At 48.1% G+C, this 24,978-nt stretch overlaps 1 protein-coding gene across 4 annotated transcripts in view; it reads right to left on the bottom strand.

Moving 5' to 3' along the window:
- Window positions 1-24,978, bottom strand: part of ATXN1 (ataxin 1) — a 414,991-nt gene that overhangs the window by 19,679 nt on the left and 370,334 nt on the right. For all 4 annotated transcript variants that reach the window (XM_081245982.1, XM_081245984.1, XM_081245983.1 and 1 more), the window contains one exon: window positions 1,518-3,570. In XM_081245982.1, the coding sequence (XP_081102108.1) occupies window positions 1,518-3,410 (1,893 nt within the window). In that variant the 5' untranslated portion in view covers window positions 3,411-3,570. The remainder of the gene's footprint in view (window positions 1-1,517; window positions 3,571-24,978) is intronic.

Genomic DNA, 24,978 nt, shown 5'->3' with positions numbered 1-24,978 from the left:
CCAGAGGGAGTGAGTCTCTACCACCCACCAGGGCAGTTCCTGGCCTGGGGGCCAAACCTGATTGACTCCAAGCAAGCCAGGCAGTGAAACTGCTGTTTCATACAAATGGGCAGAATAAATGCATTCAAGTGATTTAAGAAACTGGAAAAGAGTGGACTGAAGGAACCATGGAAATTAAGAGAGCTAATCATAGTTCCAGTTTTAACATGACTCAGCTTGGCTACATCTGGTCCTTGGGGTTCCTATTTATCAGAAGCCCAGGAGCTCACCTGGGGCAGCCCTGACTTTGCAGACTATATTAACCATGCCTTTTATTCTCTGTATCTGATGCTTTGACATCTTGGGGCCTTGTTGACTCTGGAGGGACCGTGCCTCCCTGGGTTAGCTCATTCCTAGAGATAGCTGACAGCTCACCTGCCTGGGAGAATGTCCTTCATATGCAAAGCAAACACCCACATCCCAGCCACCTCCTCTATGGAGCTTTCACTCTCTGGGCCACTATCCACCAGCCCTAATCATCCCAGGGCCAGGTACCAGACACCCAGGACAGCTCCTATGCCCAGAGCCTGCTGAAATGATTCCAACTAGCCAATCCTAAGTCTGCCTACACTGCCTCACCCACTCCTTCCCCCTGAAACCACAATCAAGGCTCCTGCCCATGCTTTCTCTTCACTCCCAGTGCCTCCTGACTGACCCTGGTGCTTCCCCATGTGGCCCTGCATGGCACGGCACAAACCCTCCTCATGGCATCTGAGTAAAACAAACTATCTTTTCAATGGCAGTTGTATTCTCATCTGTTGGCCTCACCATACCTAAATAATAACAAAACCTACATTTTAAAACAAAGACATGGGCTTCCCTGGTGGCGCAGTGGTTGAGAGTCCGCCTGCTGATGGAGGGGACACGGGTTCGTGCCCCACTCCGGGAAGATCCCACATGCCTCGGAGCGGCTGGGCCCGTGAGCCATGGTCGCTGAGCCTGCGCCTCCGGAGCCTGTGCTCCTCAACGGGAGAGGCCACAGCAGTGAGAGGCCCGCGTAACGCAAAAGAAAACAAAAAAACAAAGACGTGTAATGGGGTGTGGCCACTCTGGGCATTTAACGTTCTCACCTGAACCAGCACTGTCTTCTCCTGACCAAAGGAAAGGGCGGGGGGGGGGGAGGGGAACAGATGACCTTTCTTAATCAGGGCTCCTCATCTAAACCCCAGAACAAAAAAATAACCTGAGTGGCGATCTTCTTAATTGTCCCAAAAATGGTACCTGACCAGCCCCACTCTAGACACAGAGAAGCTAATTCATTACAAACAGCAAGTGCTTTGGTGTACGAGGGCTTAATTCTCTTAGAGAACGTGGTTGGGAAACGTGACGAGTCTAACTGCCAGGTGTAAATGAAAACCCTCAATCATCCCCACAGCCACTGACAGGTCTGCCTCTTGGAAGAAATTCACTGTGCCGGGAAGCGATGAAGCTGGTGCGGCGGGGTGTCCCCCTACCTGAGTGGTCCGGATGAACGTTACCTGTGCTCGGTGATCCCCGACAGCGAACTGTATCACGGCGACGCCCGGGTGGTGGCTGTCCTCGATCCTCTCCACAGTGCTGGAGTCGATCTTCAGGTCGTTGCTGATCTCTGCGCTCTGGATGAAGTCTTCCGTTTTTAAGTCCTCCACCTTCTTCAGCTCCCCGTTGGCCAGCTGGATGATGGAGCCTTTCATGAAGTAGGGAGGCAGCGTAGGGGGCGCGGCTGCAGGGGATGCCACCGACCGCACCACGGGCAGGTGGATCTGGGCCTGCACCATGGCGGGGTAGGCGGCCTGGGTGACCAGGGCCTCGGGGCTGAAGTTCTCGCTCTTGGGAAGGGCGGTGGTGACGAACGTGTGAGGCACTGCAGCGAACTGGGGCGACGACGTGACGATGGCCGAGGCCGCCCCCGCCCCCTCCATGTCAGCACTGCCCACAGGGATGAGCAGGGGCTGGGTGCCGGGCAGGACCAGGTGCGGGGGCAGGCCGCCGGCGTAGGTGATCGCTTGCTGCTGGCTGCTCAGGTAGCCGATGACGGGCGGCTGAGTCCCTGCGTAGAAGGCTGTGGCCGGCAGTCCAACCGGGAGGGGCTCCGAAGCACTGTGTGTCGTCTGAATGACCGTGTGGGGGGACAGCGTGGCGACGGCGGCGGCCTTCACGCCTTCGGGGCCCAGGGCCTGCTGGGGAGACAGCGCGTAGGACCGGTGCCCGGGCTTCCCTAGGTGCAGGCCGCTTTTGTCGTTGAGGGCGGAGGGGGAGGCCTCTCGGTGGGTGACCTGCTGCACCTCCAGGTCGGCGGCAGGGGTGCTACTGTTGGGCAGGACCATCACAGAGGCCCGCACCCCGGAGGAGTCGCGGCTGCCGTAGTCGGCAGGGCTGGGGTGGACCACCACGTGCCTGGACTCGTACGGGTGGGGAACGGCCTTGCCGCCCGCCTTCACCAGGCCCAGGTCGGCCGCGGTGGGCGCCCCGTACCTGCGGCCCTTCTCCATCTCCCCGTTCAGGATCTCCTTGGCCTGCACGCCCTGCTGCAGCCGGCTGCTCTCGGCTTTCTTGGTGGCCTCGCGGGTGACAAAGTGGCTGCCGGAGTCGGTGTACTGCACGACGACCTGCGGGGAGGGCCCCAGGGTGAGCGTGTGCGGCATCATCGTCTGGTGCGGGTGCAGGTGGACGGGGATGGCCGGCGGGGAGGCCGGGCGCGCGGCGCTCTGCGGAGAGCTGGAGATGTGCATGTACTGGTTCTGCTGGGTGGGTGGTGGGGACCCGGGGGGCAGGAGCCCCGCGGTCCTGCCCAAGTGCTGCTGCTGCTCAGCCTTGTGTCCCGAGGCTTGGCTCAGACCGCCCATGTTGGCCAGCAGGGTCGAATAGGCCTCCAGCTGGGAGCGCTGGGATGGAGTGGCGGCCCCCGCGGCCGAGGCCACCGCACTGGTGACGGGGCTGGCCGTGGGGGAGATCAGCTGAGAAGGGATGAAGCCGGCGTAGGGCCCGCCGTACTGGGACGAGCCGATGAACTGTAAGGTATGCGGCAGGTGGGCGTACTGCACGGGTGACACCGGGGCCCCGGACTGCGGGGGCGGGTACGCGGGCATCGTCGTGGTCGCCGGGACGGACCGGGGCGCGCTGGGCGGGGAGTAGTCCAGCCCCGCGGACAGCGCTTTGTGTAAACCTATTCCCTGCTGTAAACCGAGCTCTGCCGGGGGCCCCGCCGGCCCGAGCCGCCCGCCCGCGTGGCCCCGGCCGCCCGCGTGGCCCGGGAGCCATGCCACGCCCTCCGCGCGGTGGTTGTCGCTGGGCACAGCCGTGGCCTTGTCCTCCGAGGGCCGGCTGGTGGCGGGGATCTCGCGCTTCTTGGGAGGCAGGCATTCGTTACTGCGCTCTTGGTTGGATTTCATTTTTCGCCGTCCCCCCTCCACGGTGACCGCTTCACTCTCTGGCTGGCTCTGCTTTCAGTCTGATAAACGGAAAGTCACATTTGATTTCTGTAGGGGATCCAGGCTCTTCATGAGGAATCATCTCCCTGTGGGTGCGATCCGCCAGCAGCCGCCCTGGAATCTGGGAAAAGGAAGAGGGTCGGGACAAGGGGAAGAGGAGAGGGAGGAGAGAGGCGATCAGAACATCAGCACCGGAAAAGAACGTCCTCCTCGAGACCGAGACTAAGCTTCTGGTGTCAAGGTGAATTCCAAACACCCACCCCCCCGCCCCCGCCCCCACATGAGAGCAGGTAAAACACTGGCCGCGCTGTTTAGGACACCAGGGAGATCATTACAACATGCAGCAAGTCAAAACCTCTTTTTTATGGATTTAGCAAGTTTCCTAAGACACCTCTCTCAACACCCTCTCTCTCTTTTTTTCTTTTCAGAAGGTAGACAATGCGTTTCTTAGTTTCGCTTCCAGAAATGCCGCTCCCACGCCTTAGCTCTTCTTTACCTCGCTGGGCCATCAAACGATGCCCACGAGGAGGGTGACACCGGTGAAGGTCAGCCAGACCTACCCTCTGAGCCAGGCACTGGGAGAACAAGGTTAGGAACGGAAATCCTCAGCGGACTGCATACCTTGTCTCTGAGTCCCCATCTGCCAAAGGCGCTACTCAGAGGCTCCACTGACTCTGGGTCCATACTGGATCTACAACAAGTCTCTCTTCCCTAACACACGCATGCACGCACGTGCACACACACTACACACAGGACAACTCAGCAGAGGGAGCCCCAAATAATCGTATTCTCTACAAGTTTCCAAACAACTCCCAGTGCAGCTACTCACATGGTAACAGAAAGCCAAAAGGAATCTGTTTGACAGTTAAAATAGGAACATGGTTATGGTTTTAAAAAAAATGCAATCATCAGGCTGCTGCATTGAGGGTGTCCTTAGTGAGGGTGACTTTATGCTTGCTTTACCTCTCCCTGTTACTTCCTTTCCAAGTGGTCTTTGAATTTTCTCTCCACATGCTCCATGAAGGGCCAAATCCACCCTTAACCCTAGAGATGAAACCTCTGCTGGATCAATCAGGCCTGAGTGTTTCAACCTGGACATACAAGTAGTGAGCCTGGAGCCAGTTTTCATGGACACCTAATCTCAGTCTTTCAGGAACCACAGAACTCTGTTACCATGACTGTGTAGGCAGACAGATGCCCACCTGGGAAGAGGCAGATCATCAATGGAACCAACAGGGACCAGGCTTGCAGGCGGCAGTCGTGAGGGCCGCCTACAGGCAGCAGCTGCAGCCGTGAGCCGTGTCACGCGCTGTGATCCTGGGAAGCCGTGGATCAGGCTCTGGGAATTCCAGGCCCTGGGTTTTTAGCATTTCTCCTACGCAGACCCGCTTTTCTATAGTCTGATGTTAAAACAGACGCAGTTAAGGCAGCAGTTTTCAGCACTACCCTCCCCGACCTAGGGCTTTGTAAGTCCCAGATAACTGCATTCAGTAGAGCCTTCTCTTATGAAATGCATGGGATGTAATTTACACCCAATATGTGCAAATAGATTAAGATGACAGTGCTATTTTCAAAACAATGATAGAATAAAATTAAACTACAGAAACTGAAAACAGCTGCCCCTTTTGACTGCTTAAAAAGTACTGATACTAATCTTTTCTCTCTAGGTTTTAAGTCACTCTAAGAACTGCATAAACTCTGTTCCCACACTGACTAGCAAAGGAAAGTCATTTAGGAGATGGACTCCAAGTGAACTGTTCCATGCGCCCCCTGCTGGCTCCACAGCAGCACTGATCCAATAAAACCCTGCAGGATTTCATTAGGGAAGTTCATGCAAGAGTAGTATGTCAGAATCCGGAATGAGAATATTTGCATATAGCAGGCCCAGCCAGTAAGGCAATAGGTTAATTAGCCCAAGGCAGCTCTAGGGAAGAAAACATAGCAGCATAAAAGTCCTTTCAAAGCCAAGTAAAATGTCAAACGCATTCAGAAAGAGGTCCATTAGCAATGCAAATGTAAAACTGCTGTACAACCGAATGCACCATACACAAACCTAGAAAACCTCTCTGAAGGTACTTTTTTTTTTTTTTTTTTTTTGCGGTACACGGGCCCCTCACTGTTGTGGCCTCTCCCGTTGCGGAGCACAGGCTCCGGACGCGCAGGCTCGGCGGCCATGGCTCACGGGCCTAGCCGCTCCGCGGAATGTAGGATCTTCCTGGACCGGGGCACGAACCCGTGTCCCCTGAGTCGGCAGGCGGACTCTCAACCACTGCGCCACCAGGGAAGCCCGAGAATTCCTTTTTTGACCCAAGTTCATGATAGTAAAGTGAAGTATACTGTAGTTGGCATTGCACTCATAACCTTTCAAAAGCAGGTTACTCTCTTCTGTATATACTAGCACACTGGCCTTTACCTTGTTGGTGAAAAGGTACTTTTTAAAAAAGAACTCAGCTTTGGCGAATTTGAATACGAATGCTGACTTGGTTCTCAGCAGTGCCTTGGTTTATTTACAACTGTGTTGTTTTTTGAAAGACACTGGCTGACTTAGTTGTCCCTAAAGAGCTCAGTATAGATTCCATGGCTGGTCTTCTGTTAATGGACCAACTAGGACATATCGGCCTTATCACACAGATTCAAATGTACTCTTCTGAAAAGTTGTCCATTGATAAACATCTTTTCCAGATAATACAAATGATAAATCAAAGATACAAAGATTAACTGGAGCCACCTGGGGCCAAACTGATACAAATTTCAACACTCCCTCCTCCTACATTTAGGAGGACCTTGTCTCCTATTTACCAGTGCAGCTTGGAGGAGTCGGGTCTCTCTAATTCTGGGGCATGTGTCCCTTTCTCTGTGTTTCATTAGCTCTCTGTACTGTCTGTATCTCTCATCAGGGGAAATCATCGTGAGGATAGGGACTGTATCTTGCTGTATTTTCAGTGAACCACGAGAGGGCGCCAGAGGACGCCATCATGTCCCTGGTACATTGGATGATAGTTCATAAATTAAAAGAACAGAGAGGTAAATTATGAAGGTGCAAAGTACAGCAGGGAAAAGAAAGGGAGAGAGAAAGAGACTAGGAAGAAGAGAAGAAAAAAGGAGAGTGGATGTCTGCTTTTAGGGTCTCTTTCTAGCTGCAGACACATGGTGTCCATGTCCCTCATTGCTTGTTCAGTGCTGAAACGCATCAGTGGTTCACCTGGGCCCTGGAGGAGTTCACCTCCGGATGTACCTGTCACAGCAGAGACACGGGGCCACACACTACTGTATAACTGCTAAGTTACCGAAGAGCCACACATGCAGATCATAGGTTTTAACATTATTATTAGGAAAGGGAAAGTGAACAGGGAATTAATAGATGGATCAAGACATTTATTTAGGGTTTACTACATACAATTTGCCTGCTAATCACTGTTCTGAATACATCCATCTTAAGCATCTTTATATCTACATTTGTATCTCTCTCCTCATCAGTATCTTAAAATTTAGCTCAGTGGCAATAAGACCTTGCTATTCCAAGTGTGGTCCTCAGACCGGCTCCCCCAGCAGCTTTAGAAAAGCAGAATCTCAGGCCCCACCCAAACCACCTGACTTCAGAGTCTGCGTTTTCCAGATGATTCATATGCACAGCAAGGTGTGAGAAACTCAGCTTGTCTGCATAAGCTTCTAAGTAAAGTAAATGTCTCGAGCCGCTTCTGAATGGAGTAGGTGCTGGGAAACCAAACTAGGTGCTGTGAGCAAACAGAATAGATGGAGCATTGGAGATAAGCACGCAATATTTAGGGAGAACTCAGCTGTTTACTTTGGGGTCACCTAGACCCAATACAGTTCTAAGTAACAGATGCTCCTTTTCTTCTGGTTCTTTCCATCTTCAAGAACTACAAGGAAATACACTTTAAAAAGGCTGTTATTGTACATTTTATGTATAATTCAGTCATCTCCAGGAGAAAGAACAGACTTTAATAAAGGAAGATATTTATATCTTTTTTTTTGGCAGTACTCGGGCCTCTCACTGTTGTGGCCTCTCCTGTTGCGGAGCACAGGCTCTGGATGCGCAGGCTCAGCGGCCATGGCTCACGGGCCCAGCCGCTCCGCAGCATGTGTGATCTTCCCGGACCGGGGCACGAACCCGTGTGCCCTGCATCGGCAGGCGGACTCTCAACCGCTGCGCCACCAGGGGAGCCCTATATCTTTGATATCATTCAAAAATCCCCAGAGCCCCCCACCCATTAACGTGGATTCAGATTGCTTCGGAAGTGTTAGGAAAATGAGATGCTGCCCACTGATTCTGAGTCCTGTAAAATAAAAACCAACTGCTCTGAATGGAAGACACTCCTAGAATCTGATACATACAGTCCTAAAAATGCATTCCAAGGTCAGGGCAATAAACTAGATTGCTCTGCCCAGCACCCTCCATCCTGCGAGTTTCTCAGTTTGAGTGAAACCCATGACTGTCTGGCATGTATGTCCATGCACAGCAGAGACGTGGTTTCGGTTTTAAAGAGGAGGAAATGCAGCCTGGTGAGCTTGTGTCACAGTTCTGGAAAAACCATATGACCATTTAAAAGACAGAACACCTGGACCTGATGGGAGAGGTCACTAGGACATGGCAAGGATTCTTGAAGTCCTGACATGCAAATCTCTTGCTTTACTAAATTATTACACAGGAAGATCTGTGTAGTGCAAGGGTAGAAGGCACTTCATTTAGGTTAAATATTAAAAATAGGCCCAACTCTGACATCCTTGAGGTTTCTGGGATGGAGAAGGGTGGGTTGGATGATAGTGTAATTAGATACCTTCATGGTTGACTGAACAAGAATGCCCCAAAGGAAGTGGATCACATAGTCATTCATCAAACACTTACTTTGTTTCTAGTATGTACAGTGGACCTTAATTATTCAGTGTCAGCATGGGGCAAATGGTATGCCAGAGCTCTAGTTTCAGTTCTATTCTGTTCACCATTTTATTAGTGTTTTGGTTATCATATTTAGAGGTAACAGAAGGCTGGAAGGGATGCTTAATATATTACTGCAATGAATATTCAAACATATCCTGAGAAGCTGGAAGTGATGGCACAAAACCAAAAAAATAAAGATGAACGAGAATAAATATACATGCCCTGCCCTTGGTTTCAATAGCTCAATTAGTCTAATAGCAGGGTTGGAGCAATCTGACTTAAGAATAGTGCACATCAAAGAGCCCAGGAATTTTCTGTTTGACCATCCATTCAACATGAACCAACGGTTGGGTACGGTGCCTAAAAGCTGGCGTAACTATAAACTTCATTTTAAAAAGCACAGTATTCCCAATAATGGAATGAATACTGCAGGAGCATACGGCACTGGTAAAGCCACAAAGTCCTGAGGCAAGGGGACACTGGCGGGCATGCCCAGGGTGGAGCGATGGGGTTAGCGGGAGGTCTGGACCCAAGACAGGTAAGTAACAGCTGAGGCAACTGAAGATGTGTGGCTTGGGGGACAGAAAAATGCCAGAGCAGAGGTGCAATGCTCAGATCTATAAAGATCTATATGCTTAGGTCCTTCTCACCCTCCGTGGAAGGCAGGAGAGCAGAACTGACCTCCAAATTACACTGATATACAGTTGACCCTTGAACAACACGGGTTTGAACTGCACAGGTCCACTTAGACGGGGATTTTTGTTTCAATAAATACCTGCAGTACTACATCATCTGCAGCTGGCTGAATTTGAAGATGCAGAACCACCTACATGGAATGTCGACCATGGAGCTCGAGCATCGGGGGCTCCTGGAACCAATCCCCCGCAAATACTGAGCGACGACTGTATACAGTAGAAATGAGAAAGTAATCAGAACTGTTAAAATGAGCTGGGCTGCCTCATGAGGTAGGGATCCCCGTGTCATCCCAAGTGTTGAGGCAGAGTTTGGAGACACGAACTGACGGTCCATGTGGCAGAGAGAGAGAATCATAGGGATGAGAGGGGGAGAAAACGTACAGGGCGCCGCTGCACTCCAGACGAGCACTAATCAGGGACTGCAGAGGGCGTGGCATACCGTGTTAGAGGCGGAGTCGAGTAAGGAAGTGAGAGAGATCCTCTTACTTCACAGGCTTGCCGCAGGGATCCCCCGCCCCCCCGCCCCGCCAGCACATCACCCAGCACCAGGCTCAATGAGCCCACCTAGTGGTGATCCAGGGCACCGCAGCGCTGAAACCCCAGAGGGAAAATCCTACAGAGTCAGAGGTGGAGAACCGCGGATGCTACCACGCTGTGTAAACAAGCTCTCTCTCCCTCTAGGGTCACCAAAAGCAAGTTCAAGTCTGCCCCAGGGTGCAGGACCCTTCAGTCAGTGAAGTGACGCATGCCACACAGGGCTGGGAAGGCAGGGATCTGCCATGACCATCTACAGCTGAGATGTTAGTGGAAGGAGGACAGGCAGGAGAAAAGAGCCCCTCTCTTTATATTATTAGCACCAAGAATAATAGTTTTGGGGGGCCCTGTTCATCTATAGATTTGGGGGCAAGGAATACAGTGACTAAATGTAATGTAATAATTAAAAAAATTTAAATCCACCTGTAAGAATACAGTTGCATTTGGGTGCTCCCTGGCTCGGGGAAGCTCTGAGGGCAACAAACTGACTCGGAGTCACTGTTCTGATTACACCTCCATCTCCTTGGCGGAGAGATGCTGGAGGGGACTCTGCAAGACGCACAGCCGCTCTGCTGCCCGTCCTCCACTGAACTCCTCTGCCTGGCGTGCAGCTAACCCCCGTCTCCCTCCTAAGTCGGGCTCCCTCACCTGCTTCTACTGTCAGCATAATAGAGCGACAGGCTTCCTCAAGCCTGGGCGAAGCTCTTCCTTGGTTCCTGGCTTCTGCCGTTATTGTATCTCATCCACGTGACGATTGTGACACCGGGGGGTGTTGCTAGTGGGTTTTGCCACCTCTGGAAAAAACAGGGGGATCTGTCCTCCGGGTGGGTCCACCGCATGGGGATGTGGCCCATTTCTGTGTCTGTAGGAGGTCAGGCCTGAGAGAGGAGGGTAGAGGGGCAAGGCCCACAGCTGGGCTGGGCTGGGCTGTCCCTGGCTCACGGGGGATGTCGCCGCGGCATCTGAGCAGCCAGTGTCCCCTGGCAGCCTGCCCGTGCTGGAACTCCTGGAAAGGCTCAAGATGGAAAAATAATCACTTGAAGGGATAACCATCTGGACCGAAACCGGTCCCAAATGAATTGTCCAAGAGACGTCGAGTTTGAGTTTTTAAGAAAAGCTGGAAATGCTTTTCTGTCAAGACCTTCCCTGGTTCAATACGTAAGCAAATGCCTTTCCGCTCGCAAGTGCTGTGTGTGCCAGATTAGCTACCCTGGGACACGGGAATCTCTGTTTACCCACCACTCTGGCTGGAGGCTGGGAACCATAGGTGCTTTCCACGACCCCGCTCCAGAGTGAATTGCTTTAAGGACAGAGGGACTGCTGTGACGAGGTGCAAAGAACTGGCCACAGTAACATGGTTAGAATTGGGGTTGGGAGACAAGGATCTGTCATTTTTGACTCTTGATCAAATGTTCTTAGCGCAACAGTGAGAAATCTCACTTCAGAAGTCGTTCAGCACTCACTTCCATGGGCATCGTTGGAATATCAGGATAAAACATTATTATTACTGATAGGAAGGTAACAAATTAATATTCTTACTAGTATTAGCAGGGGGAGGACACAGACAGTAGTAGGAAGAATAGGCTGGGGTGTAGGTAAAGAACAAGTTCAAAGCCTGGCTTCATCTACAAATAACAAATGTTGTCGAGGATGGTGGGGACGTGGAGAAAAGGGAATCCTCCTACACTGTTGGTGGGAATGTAAACTGGTGCAGCCACTGTGGAAAACAGTATGCAGGTTTCTCAAAAAACTAAAAATAGAACTACCATATGATGCAACAATCCCATTCCTGGGCATATATCTGAAAAAAAAAACCCAAAACACTCATTTGGAAAGATATATGCACCCCAATGTTCATAGCAGTGTTATTTACAATAGCCAAGATATGGAAACAACCTAAGTGTCCATCAACAGATGAATGGATAAAGAAGATGTGGTATATTTATACAATGGAATACTACTTGGCCCTGAAAAAGAATGAAACTTTGCCATTTGCAGCAACATGGACAGACGGGGGCGGGGGCATTATGCTAAGTGAGGTAAGACAGAGAAAGATAAATACAGAATGATACTGCTTATATGTGTAATCTAAAAATACAACAAACTAGTGAATACAACATAAAAGAAGCAGGCTCACAGATATAGAGAACAAACTGGTGGTTACCAGTGCAAAGGAGAGAGAGGCAATATAGGGGTGGAGGAGGGGGAGGTACAAACTTTTGGGTGTAAGATAGGCTCAAGGATGTCTTGTACAACACGGGAAATAGAGCCAATATTCTGTAGTAACCGTAAATGGGAAGTAACTTTACAAATTGTATAAAAATTAAAAAAGAAAAAAAAAAAACAACAACAACCCTGGCCTCACTCCTACCGCCTATGAAATCTTTCTCTTTCTTGTAATTTTTATTTTACTCCAAATTATACATGTGTCCAGTTTAGAGAGTAAGTATCTCACCAGTGTGTAATCTTATAGGTAATATCTCTGCCTATAACATGGGGAGGAATTAATATGCACAGTGCCTGGCATAATGCTCACACTCAATGAATGCTCACCATCCTAATTGTAACTCAGCAAATGCTTCTTCCTGAATCCCTTGTTTTCACCCACACTGATGTATCACTAATCTCTCCTGGTTCCGTGATCAAATCAACACAATACCTTCAAACTCTCAATCCTTTCCAGCATCTGGGTTTTTTCTCACACCTGTGATTTACACAAAAGAAAAAGCCATGGATGTTTGAGAATTTATTTTCTTTCTTCAGCTGGTAGAAGGGATTATAGTTATAATAGCTCCCAATGTACAGGCCCCCATTCACACCCAAAAGCATGAAAGCCACTCCACAGGTACAAGTAGAATCAACAGAAAGGGGAGATGCTAAACTCGAGCTTGGCGTGTGTCTGTAAGGGTTAAGTGTAATGGTTCCTGGTTCCACTCTGCCTGCTCTTCCACAGCACTTAGATGAGTAATTCCCCAAAGGCATGGTGGGGAAATGCAGAATCTTCTTTCCACATCCCACAGGGAAGGCTGCCAGCTGTCTTCTCACACACACACTCTCATAAGCTCTGCTACACACCACACAGCAAGGGGTCAGTGGTAGCTGGAGGAGGCTTAGTCAGATTCTATCAACTACCAGGGTGCTGGGGTTCCAGGAGATTAGATGGCCCAAGTTTACAAACAGAGAACACAAAAATCTCCATCCAGTCAGAAAAATGCCTTTCTGGAACTGAGGCGGTCTGAGTCAGTCTTGAGGCATTTGGTGCCCTTGATGTGGCCGGGTGGAAGGAAAGTGGAAGGTTCTGTATAATCTTGAACTAACAAGTCATTCCTCCTGGGAGTTCCATGTTGGGGTCCCTTCTGTGGTTGTCTTCCAGTCTCTGGGACACTATACAACTCTACCACCCTCTTGGCTACAAAGGCCCTGAGACCTCCTGGGACCCAGCAGAGCAGGAATGACAGAAGCCACTGGGGCTTTCTTTGTGTAGACTATAGATAGCAATGCTTTTCATACAAGCAACAATCAGTGTATTATCATCCCATTGTAAAGACCAGCATACTGAGGCTTAGCGTGTTAAGGGACTCCCCTAAGGTTACATGGCTCATAAATGGCAGAAATAAGATGAAAATCTTGATTCATCTGTTACAAACACCTGGGTTCCAGTTCTTGGATTATGCAGTAGATCTGCTGGTATATAGTGCAGGATTAACCCTACCCAAACAGACGTCTGGCCTTTGTCTTTGGCTACCGGGAGGTCCTGCCTATAGAAGTATCTCTGTTTGCCTGGGGGCTTTGACCACCAGTCTAAAATATAATTTATGAGGGGAGCTTTGGGCCTCATGAGATATCAGTGCCAACCTCTGGAGGAATTAAAGACTAAAGGTACGCACCCAACCTCCAGGAGGACTGAGGATAAAAGATCAGCCACGTGGGTGGTAGGAGACTGAGCTCCAAGAAAATCTCTAGACACTGGGGCTCGGATGAGCCTTGATGGGTGGCAGTACTGTGTGTGTAGTGTCACACTGCAGGACTCGGAGAAGGTAACGCCCTCCATGACCCCATGAGGAGAGGACACCTGGAAGCCCCGTGTTTGGACCCCTCCAGACCTCTGCCCTATATGCCTCCTCCTTGGTTGATTTTAATCTGTATCCTTTCTCTGTAGTAAACTGTAAATGTGAGTATAGCAGCTTTCAGGGAGCTCTGTGCTTCTAGCCAATGGATGAATCTGAGGGTGGTTTGGGGGACTCACCCCACCCCAGAACCTATAAGTGGTGTGAGAAGTGAGGGCAGTCTTGTGGGAACTGTCCTCTAACTTTGTAATTGGCTCATAAACTCCTTCTTATAGCACGTGATGATTATACACTTAAAATAAATAGATCAAGTAATAAAATAAGCATAATAAATGAAGTTCATTGGGGTTCATGGAGAAGAATGTATCATGCACCAAGGACCAGATAAATCCAAATCCCTACATTCCAAAACAGTGGCCTGTGGCCAGGCAGATGAATGGAACAGAATGAGGGAGGAAAACACTGCCTGGTACAACCTGATCTGGTTCAGGGCCCCACAGGGAAAGTCTCCCTGTGGCAATTACCCAGTGGCACACACATGTAAGCAGCACGGAGTGTGTCACTTTTCTGCGTACAGAGCTCTAGGTGTTGGAGCAATGGGGGCAACCCATCAGCTGCTTGCTGGTGTCTCAATATTCTCAGTCTGCTGTGTGGAACTGACTCACTAGAAATCTCCCAAGGCCCCATGGATGGTGAACATTCCAACAGACCAAATACAGGGCTGGGCTCCATCATCTGGCTCTCCGTTTTTTTTGGTTTGTTTTTTTAACAAATTTATTTATTTATTTATTTTTGGCTGCATTGGGTCTGTTGCTGCACGCGAGCTTTCTCTAGTTGCGGCGAGCAGGGGTTACTCTTCAGTGTGGTGCGCGGGCTTCTCATTGCGGTGGCTTCTCTTGTTGCAGAGCACGGGCTCTAGGCACACGGGCTTCAGTAATGGTGGCATGTGGGCTCAGTAGTTCTGGCTCTTGGGCTCTAGAGCGCAGGCTCAGCAGCTGTGGTGCATGTGCTTACTTGTTCCGCGGCATGTGAGATCTTCCTGGACCAGGGCTCGAACCCGTGTCCCCTGCATTGGCAGGCAGATTCTTAACCGTTGTGCCACCAGGAAAGTCCCTCTCCAGAGTTTTGAGGAAGTACTTCCTCCAGATCACAGAGGATGCTGTGTGCATGCCTGGGATAGTCCAAGCTGGTTTTGCTGTGTTCCTCAACAGAGAAAGGGATAAAGAAAACGGGGTATATCCATACAGTGGACTATGATTCAGCCTTACCGTGGAATGAAATTCTGATATGGGCTCTAAGCTGGATAAATCTTTACAAAACATTATGCTAAGTGGAAGAAGCCAGACACAAAATGACAATATTATATGATTCCACTTGTGTGTGGTACACCTAGAGCAGGCAAATTCACAGAGACAGAAAGTAAATAGAGGTTACCAGGGGCTGGGGGGAGGGGTAATGGGGAGTTACTGTTGAGCGTGTATATAGTTAGTTTGGGATGATGAAAAAGTTCTGGAGATGGATAGTGGTGATGATTGCACAAAAATGTGAATGTACCTAATGCCACGGAAATATAGACTTAAAAATGGTTAAAATGGTAAATTTTATGTTGTATTTTATCTCAATTAAAAAATCTTAAATTACATATCATGATTTTAAAAGTTTGCAAACCAACTTCAATTTTGTTTTTAAACTTCACAGTGCCCCCTCCCCCAAAGTTCTGCTTGGAGCTACGTGGATCTCCCCAAATACCTGCTAGAGTTAGCCCGCTTTCCATCGCTAGACTTTGGGGTGTCTCTAAGCCCTTAAACTTGTGTGCATTTTCTCACATTCACAGTGAGAACTAGGAACCATAAGAAGTTAAGAAGCCTCTGTAGAGGGTGTGGAGAAAAGGGAACCCTCCTGCACTGCTGGTGGCAATGTAACTTGGTGCAGCCACTAGGGAGAACAGTACGGAGGTTCCTCAAAAAACTAAAAATAGAACTACCATACGACCCAGCAATCCCACTCCTGGGCATGTATCCAGAAACACTGTAACTTGAAAAGATACATGCACCCCAGTGTTCGTTGCAGTACTATTTACAACAGCCAAAACATGGAAACAACCTAAATGTCCATTAACAGATGCATGGATAAAGAAGATCTGGTACATATATACAATGGAATATTACTTAGCCATAAAAAAGCATGAAATAATGCCATTTGCAGCAACATGGATAGACCTAGAGATTATCATACTAAGTGAAGTCAGTCAGAAAAAGACAAATACCATATGATATCACTTATATGTGGAATCTAAAATATGACACAGATGAACTTATCTACAAAACAGAAACAGGCTCAGACATGGAGAACAGACTTGTGGTTGCCAAGGAGGGTGGGGTGGGGGAGGGATGGATTGGGAGTTTGGGATGAGCAGATGCAAACTATTATATATAGAATGGATAAACAACAAGGTCCTACTGCATAGCACACGGAATTATATTCAATATCCTATGATAAACCATAATGGAAAGGAATCTGAAAAAGAATGTATATATATATATGTACAGCTGAATCACTTTGCTGTATACAAAGTAACACAACATTGTAAATCAACTATACTTGAAAAAAAGTTAAGAAACATCCACTGAAGGCAGCACCCCACCCTCAAACTATCCCATCCCTGCCCACTCAACACAGAAGGCTGGCCAATATCGCTGCCCTTGTGTTCTCCCCTTGGCTCCATCACCAGGTAATGTCAGTCCCACGTGCTAAATCAGGGGTCAGTAAACTTTGGTGAAGGGCTGCCCGGTAGATATTTTCAGCTCTGCAGGCAGTACAGTCTATCGGAAGGCCTCCACTCTGCCGGCACAGCATGAAAGGCACCCTAGATCATCCATAAACAGATGCGTGCAGCTGTGTCCCGTTCCAGCTCAAACACACTTGGCTCAAGGCCTTTGGGTATGTGGATTCCCTCAGCTCTATCTGAACACTCTCCACTCCAGCCACCACCCCTGCACAATGCCCCTTCCTGCTTGTTTTCTAACCCAGAGGTTCTCCTACCCAGATTTCCCAGATGACGTGGAGGCTGCCTGTCTGCGGACCATACTTTGAGAACCATGGCTCTAACCTATCTTCCAGGTCTTTTTCTTTTCTTTTCTTTTCTTTTTTTGCTGTGGATCATTTTTTTAAAAGTCTTTATTGAATTTGGTACAATATTGCTTCTCGGTTGGTTTGTTTTTATGTTTTTAGCCACATAAAACATATGTGGCATGTGGGATCTTAGCTCCCCGACCAGGGACAGAACCCACACCCTCTGCGTTGGAAGGTGTAGTCTTAACTAGTGGACCGCCAGGGAAGCCCCCCAGGTCACTTATTTTAGGTTCTCCCCACCCCAATCCCATGCCCTCTCCTCTGTGCTACTTAAGACCATGCTTTATCTTATCACATACACACCATCCTGTAACTGTCTGCAATCCCCACCTAGGCTAACACTGCCGCTGGCTCCATGCCTTTGCCCATAACGGCCCCCCTGACTGCGACTTTCTTTTGTAATCATTCCTAACATCTTGACAAAGCCACTCAAGACCACTGCAATGCTGCACAGCCCTTCCTTCTCTCAGGCTCACCAGCACTTACATAATGTGTTCATTGTGTTCTCTACTTATTTTCATGCCTTGCTCTCATTAGACTGTAAACTCCCCGTGCTGGATACAGACTGAATTTTATAAGCCTGTGGGATCCTAGGGCTGCTGTCCTTTCTTTGTCGGTTGACGGTTCTCATCCTGTGTCTGTCTGGTGCTGTGCTGTCTCCCTTAGAAGTTGGCTACTAAAAGGCCAAGTGTTTCTGGATCATCTTCTAAATTTTTGGACGTGATCGTGCAGTGCTGGATCAAAAGTGGAACTCATGACAGAGAGACATAAAATACTGTGTATCTGAAAAGCATCTGCACTTAGAGATTCCATTTCTAGCACAGATTCTCATGTGAGATTAGGAACCCCGGATAATGCCCGTAGCAAGAAGTAAAAGCACACCCTATGAGATGTTTTTAAAGATGTGGGCTACACATCTTTAACCTCTAAAAATCCACATCCCATTATCCAAAACTATATCCAGATTGTCCTCGCATTAATCCCAAGGAAAGGCTGATGATCGTCTTTGGATTTACTGGAAGGAATACGTATTTACAAAGACAACAATTTTACTGAAACCAGCCTAAATCAAGCCTAGAAAGAACAGAGAGATGAGCTTATAAAGATCAGCCAAGATAAGAATTTTCTCTGAAATAAATGTTTGTTTTAAAATTAGGGGTATGACTCATACTCGCTGAATGGGTGGCTGAGTTCTGACCCTCCAAAGATGAATGGTTCATTTTGAAAAGCAGAGCAAGTGGGAAACCTACACTCTACCTCGATTTTTTTTCCTCCAGAGGGAGGCTGCGCCGTGGAGCCCAAGATGCCCCGAGTCGTTTCCAATCACCAGCAAAACGGACAATGGGATGACTTGCTTCCCTGCAGCTGTTTTCAATCAAAATGCTGAGTTAATTACCACGGCCCCTCCCGGGGCTCACAGGCAGCCCAGCACGAAGCTGGTGGGACATTAAGGACGCTGAATGAGCTGCCAGAGATTTGGCTGCCAAATCACTCCTCCTCACCTTGGCTCAGAGCCATTCACTTAATCAGGTATTCATTCAATAAGACCATTTTACACTCTCCCTGGAAGGATGCCGCTGCCCTCCGAATGTGGCACACTGTCAAGCAGACAGCACTCAGCAGGAAATGTCAGGGATGGTTTTAGATTCTTGTATTTAATTTCGGGTCTGGGAAGAAGGGAATCCCCCTCCAGGCAGGACTTCTTGCCTACGCAGTGCAGGGAGGCCAGGATGAAAAGCTGGTCGAAGACTAAGAAGACAGGCTTTGCTTATTCTATACACTTAGAGACAGCCCACACTTTATGCCATAGCTCTTCCTGCTGGGCAGTCAATAGATGGTTGACTTTGATGTCACAGAGACCTGGGAGAGACTGGTGGTGGCTTTTGGCATTTGGTGATTGGTGACTTTAGGGGAGGTATTCAGGTTTCTAATCTTCAGTTTCCTCTTTAAGAAAATAGAGATAATAATAAGCTCTATTTCATGGGATTCTTAGGGAATGGCATGCGACAACGCACTGCCCAGCAAGCAGGCTGGGGAACCTCATAGAAAGTTGCCCCAGCAATGAACCGCTTCCAGGCATCAAATGACCTCCCCTCTTAAGGTTGCTGAGGGCACAGGATTGGGATTCTAGTTGCCAGAGTTGGAATCCTGGCTCCTTCGCCCACCAGCTGTGCCTCAGTTTCCCTATCTCTACAGTGAGAATAATACCAGTACTCAGCCCATGGAGGCCTGTTGGGAGTTCACACCTTCGAAGAACACAGACCAGGGCCTGGCCCACCGCACGACCTATAAATATTGGCTGCTGACGTTACGATTCTCTCCCGAGAAGGGCCCTCCCTCCCCACTTCCTTCACTTGGGTCATATTTTCACCTGTATTAAAAACACACACTTGGAAGACCCTGCGACTCCAAGCAATTCCCTGACCCATCACAAAACAAGCAGTGCCTTGGTGTTCTTAGCGGATATTAGTACCTGTGTAATCGGCAATGAATGTGTATGTCATTTTCAGGGAGGCAACCCTCTATGGGTCTTCCTTGTTGCTGCATATCTTGTAAGTAGAGGCACTGACTCTCTTTGTTCTAGGCTGTCTTTTTCTTTTAATTGGAGTATAGCTAAGTTACACTATTGTGTTAGTTTCAGGTGTACTGCATAGTGATTCCACTTTTTTGCAGATAATATTCCATTATAGGTTATTATTAAGATATTGGGTATAATTCCCTGTGCTATACAGTAAATCCTTGTTGTTTATCTATTTTATGTACAGTAGTTTGTATCTGTTAATTCCATACTCCTAATTTGTCCCCCGCCTCTTCCTGGATTATCTTTTTAAGGATGTTTGTATAGGTTCTAGCCTTAGAAGATCTCTTCCTCCAGAGCTAAGGGCAGGTTTGTTTGCTGCCCAGTATAATAAATATAATAACTGCCTCTGAGGTTAAACAAACAAAAAAAAACCCCACACACTTGCCTCCCTTGAGTTCTTTCCTGGGTTACTTCATGCAACACACGTGCCGGTCAACTGCAGTGAAGACGCTGGGTACAACAGTCTCTAAAAGGTTCCTTGCTTCACCTCCACTAATGAGGAATTTCAAGTCTCAGCAGCTCAGAAAGTTTACTAAGTCTCTAAAACTTCTTCTAGAAAATAATCCATACTAGTGCATTGATATTTCTTCCCCCTAACTGGACTAAAGCCTTGCCTGCAGAACAAATGATAAATCACATCTACATTCCAAAATAAAATTCAAATGCACTCATGTTTTAAATTTGGAGTTGTTCGTATTATCTGTTGTGTCTTCCTGCAGTATCAATAGAAGGCTTCTGGCTTATTTGAACGTGGAGCACGGTACCCATTTTAGACACAATTATTCATCACAAATTAAATCAATCCTTTTTCTATTTAACCTCTTCGGAATACCTATGCCCTAATGAGAATCTCTGCAACATTATAAACGCACAAAAAATGGCCAGCTATTTTATTTAAGACCCTAATAGCAAATGAAAGGCAACAAATAATGCTGCTGGAGGCTGCAGGCATCGAATGACTATAATCTATAATCTATAACAGGCAATAAAATGTTTAATGGACAAACAGAAATGCAGGGCTTCCCTGGTGGTGCAGTGGTTGGGAGTCCACCTGCCGATGCAGGGGACGCGGGTTCGTGCCCCGGTCCAGGAAGATCCCACATGCCACGGAGCAGCTGGGCCCGTGAGCCGTGGCCGCTGAGCCTGCGCGTCCGGAGCCTGTGCTCCGCAACGGGAGAGGCCACAACAGTGAGAGGCCCGCGTACGGCAAAAAAAAACAAACCAAAACAAATAAAAAAAACAGAAATGCAAAAAAGTAAGTCGGTGCCCTGTTGACAACAAAGCTCATTTTCTTCACTAGCCCTGTGGCCTCGAAAGACAGTTCACCTCTCTGAGCCTCCGTCTCCTTGTCTCCTCATCTATAACATCTATAATGACGATGATAATGTTTTCAAAGGATTGCTGTGAGATGAAATAAGACGATGTATGGGGAGAAAGCGCAACGTCTATCACAGAAAATCCGAATATGTTCTTTTTCCTGAACGTCAGCTCCAACTGCCTGTCGGGAACCTTCACGTACATGCTGCTCCCCTTATCACCCCTCTCAAACTTCCCCTTATCCTCCCTCTCAAACCAGCATCCACTCTGCTTCCATACCGGGGCCATTGTTTTCCACCATCTTCCCAGGTCTAAAGCAGCATTGATTTTGATGACTCCTTACCACTTAACCACTACCACTCCCCTAGAGGTATCGATCTTTCTTCAAAATGTCTCAACCATTAGGGAAAAAAGCCTCACACTTGTCCCCCTTTTTTTTTCCCCATCCCACCACAGAGTAAGGAATTTGGCCTTGTCCCCCACCCCCACCAAAAAAGGACTAGACTTTGCCTTTGGCTTCTGGGAGATAATCTACGTTATATCTAATAGGGGAGTATAGGGTGGGGGGCCTTGAGTCACAGCAAGTGACTTAACCCAGAGCTCTGCATCCTCATCTTAAAATGATAATAATAAGAGTATCTACCCTGCAGGGTTATGGTGACTACTAAATGAGATTAAATATATTAAGCACTTAGTGCAGTGCCCAAGCACAGGGTACGCATGCAATACGTTAGCTAAGAAAGGTTCCTTATATTCAGTAGGAACTATATCCATAGTAACTTCTTTTCCTTTATAATTATGAGAAGATGATGGAAATGGTCAGAATACTCTGAGAATTCTGTCAACATACTCAGTAGTTGCCTTATTTGCCACAAAGCATTTTCATTTTGAGTTTTGCTGGTGTTCTTTTTCTAGGAAATCTATTACTTTTCCCAATTGATTTTTTTTTTAAAGTTCTGCTTCAGACTGAAGTATGTAGGATCAATGCACTTTCCTTACAATGTAATTCCAACAGAGCGAAGGGAAACTAGGCGTCATTTCAGTCTTTTCAGCTCCTATCCATCAGCACCCCCTGATTTCACGATGTGGGCTACAGACAGTCCCAGATGTGTGCTGAGGACCACTACTTTCCTGGTCTCTCATGGAGTGTACTTTAGATTGGGAAATGGGAGAAAAAAAAAAGGCTTTTATTTCACTATGAGATAATTTCTTAAAATAAGTTAGTTAGGCTTTTCCTAAAATAAGCAAAAATATAAATAAAAGAGGCTCCCATTAGAAATGTCTTAGTGTTAAGTAGAAAAAACGCACCCCTTTGATTTTCAGACATATGATCTCCCTGTCTGATACACTTATTTTTTTCGTAAGAACATGTCTCAAAAATTGGGATCTTTCTCTGCTCTGTAGGTTTGAAAAATCTATAGTTTGCTTCCATTTTGCTCTGGTTACCTCATGGGGTGGTGGGAAGCCTGGTGAAAACCAGCAGGAAAGCAGCGACTGAGTCGATCAATAATGTTTCCAAGGTAAATGATACAATGAACCCATCATAAACCTAGTTAGTAAAATATACAAAGTGTTAGCTCCTGAGAACTTCACAGAAAGCTCTCAACAGGTGATCAGAAAGGGCGCGGCCTGGGAGGCTTCCCCAAGCTGCAAACAGGCAGGCAGGAGTTAACGGTTTAGTACGATGGGTTTTGTTTTCTGTTTCACAGCTGATTTGAAATTTTCCTCAAGGACAGTGTGGAAGATGTTTAATTAAATGCATGGATTTACAAGCTTGCCCACACTGACTGCCAGGACCACTTCGTGGTGGATGCAGCTCAGGATGGTGGGAGATTTTTAGATGACCATAAGTGACCATAGCCAGACACATCCTGAAGACTGGCTTTGTGGTTCAATAGAAGCATGATGGGAAAGTTACAGTCAGCTTCAGTAACAGAGGAGGGCGGTAGGTGTGTCTAGATGTGAAGGTCTAAGAAAATATCCCTCTCAAAAGGGATTATTTTAACAAGGCAGAAAACAAGTTCCCTGACAGAAACGTGGCAGGGAAAAGAGCTCAGAGAACGGGGAGAGCTGTTGCGGGGGGCAGGTTTAGAACGCTGTGAAAGTCTCATTAAAAACAACCACAGGGCTTCCCTGGTGGCGCAGTGGTTGAGAGTCCGCCTGCCGATGCAGGGGACGTGGGTTCGTGCCCCGGTCCGGGAGGATCCCACATGCGGCGGAGTGGCTAGGCCCGTGAGCCGTGGCTGCTGAGCCTGTGCATCCGGAGCCTGTGCTCCGCAACGGGAGAGGCCACAACAGTGAGAGGCCCGTGTACTGCAAAAAAAAAAAAAAAAAAAAAAAAAAAAAAACAACCACAAACACGCTTGGCCATTATCCAAATGAGTGAAAAATGGCTTTGTCTATGAGAAAAAAGAAATTAAAACCATTCTAGCATTACGTTTCTAGATCACAATTGTACATGAATACATAACAGTGAGGGCTCCCTGAGCCGGTTATCAGAAACACTTGTGACTCTAAAAATACACATTCCCTGTAGTTGTCCAAGATTCAGCAGATCCGTGCTGGGACCCAAGAATCTATATTTTTAAAAACTCCTCTGGTGATTCTGATGAGCAGCTAAGTCTGGGAACCTACTACACCAGACCCACTGGCAGCACATGAGAAACATCTGGGGAAATTTTTTTTAAATCCTGCTGGTCAGGCTATATCCCAAGCCCACCATGTCATAAAGCCTAGGGTGGGACCAGGCATCCAAAATTTCATCCTAGGTTGAGAATCACCACTTAGACCCTAAGTTCACGTTCATTAACGTACCCGCCACCCCGGTACCCGACACACAGCAGGGCCTCCACCATAAAGCCAGACGCATGCCGTTCCTAAAGCCTACAGACGTTCCAACTATAGAAAAACACAAATGAAATGCTGAGTTCCAGAACAATCTACAAATGTACTGAGCTCCAAATTTATTTGTCAGCCTATATGGAATTTGCTTTTATTAAACCATGCTTTTCCCAGAAAACAAAATCTAGCATTTTTTTTTTGAGATGTTTAGAGGATAATTTCCTATGATTTGGGGGGCAGAGTGCTGCAAGAAGCCCTGAGTTGCTCAAAGGCCAGCCTCTAGGTCAAGAGGAAAGCCTGGCTGACTGGGGCCTGACGTTGTCTGGCCTGTGACAGGGACAAGAAATACTCATCCACGTCAGGCCCCCAGTTCCGATAAGCAGGAAGCTCCGTGCAGCCATGGCCGTGTTGCTCAGCTTACATCTTACAGTCAGGAGCACAGACAGCCTCCGTCGCCACACCCTGCCAGCTGCATGCTCCCCTGGCCTGTAACACATCTGACTTCGGCACACCCTGAGTCTCCAAATCCCCTTGTGCACGGCTTTCCTCCTTCTCCCTCCCTTCGGCAAAGACCTCTGTTGTGCATAGCGTCACTGCCTCTAACTGGCTGCATAAAAGAGAAGGCAGGTCCACAGCTTTTTCCCTTGGCCTGATCCAGGCTTGCTTCAGGTGGCTAAGAGCAGAATCCAGTCCACTTTGCTGTCCACGGATGCCACTGTCCTTCTACATGACCTTGACACGGAGTCCCTGTATCACGGACAACCGCAGTGGTGCTTTGCTGTCACCTTCCACACTGCTCAGGGCTAGGAACACCTACTCTTAGTGACAGGTGACGCATCTGCTGCTCTCCTAGCAGCCTCTTCTAAGTTAGGAAACAAAAAAGAGCAGTTTCAACCCTGATGGCTGAGCTTGGTGGCAAAGAGGAGCCTCAGCTGATGAGAAGGGCACGGCTTTTCCCTCTCTGCTCACGAGTCCTCACCCATCCTTTAGACTGACCACTAGAGCTACCCTGTCTTGCCTTCTCCTGGGACGATAAGCACCCCAAGCTCCAAACACCACTCCTTAGAAACAGCAGATGAAGGGCTGACCCTGGGTGTGCCACTGATCAGGCGCACTCCTTCCTTGGGACCCCCCCTGTCTCTCCTTCCTGAGAGCTCCGACCATCACCACGTCAAAATAACTAACAGGCACGCTGCCTCGAAACCTTGTGCTCACATCTATGCCAAATTAGACAGAGCAAATAAAGCAAATGGCTCAATTTCTTATCTCTGGACACACGGAGACACCCAAGAAGTGATTCCCCTCCTCCTATGTTTCTTGCCCACAGTGTCCACACTTTGGACAAAAGAATCAGGGACCAAGCCATGACCAAATGCACAGGTCATGGATTTTTTTACCTCTTCCTTCCTCATCCTCTTGACTTAGAAGTTTCAACATATATGTTTTTCTGACCTAACTTGGC

This window comes from Mesoplodon bidens, assembly GCF_964165515.1.
Source record: "Mesoplodon bidens genome assembly, chromosome: 10".
Lineage (NCBI taxonomy): Eukaryota > Metazoa > Chordata > Mammalia > Artiodactyla > Ziphiidae > Mesoplodon > Mesoplodon bidens.
This window is presented reverse-complemented; position numbering and strand designations above follow the sequence as displayed.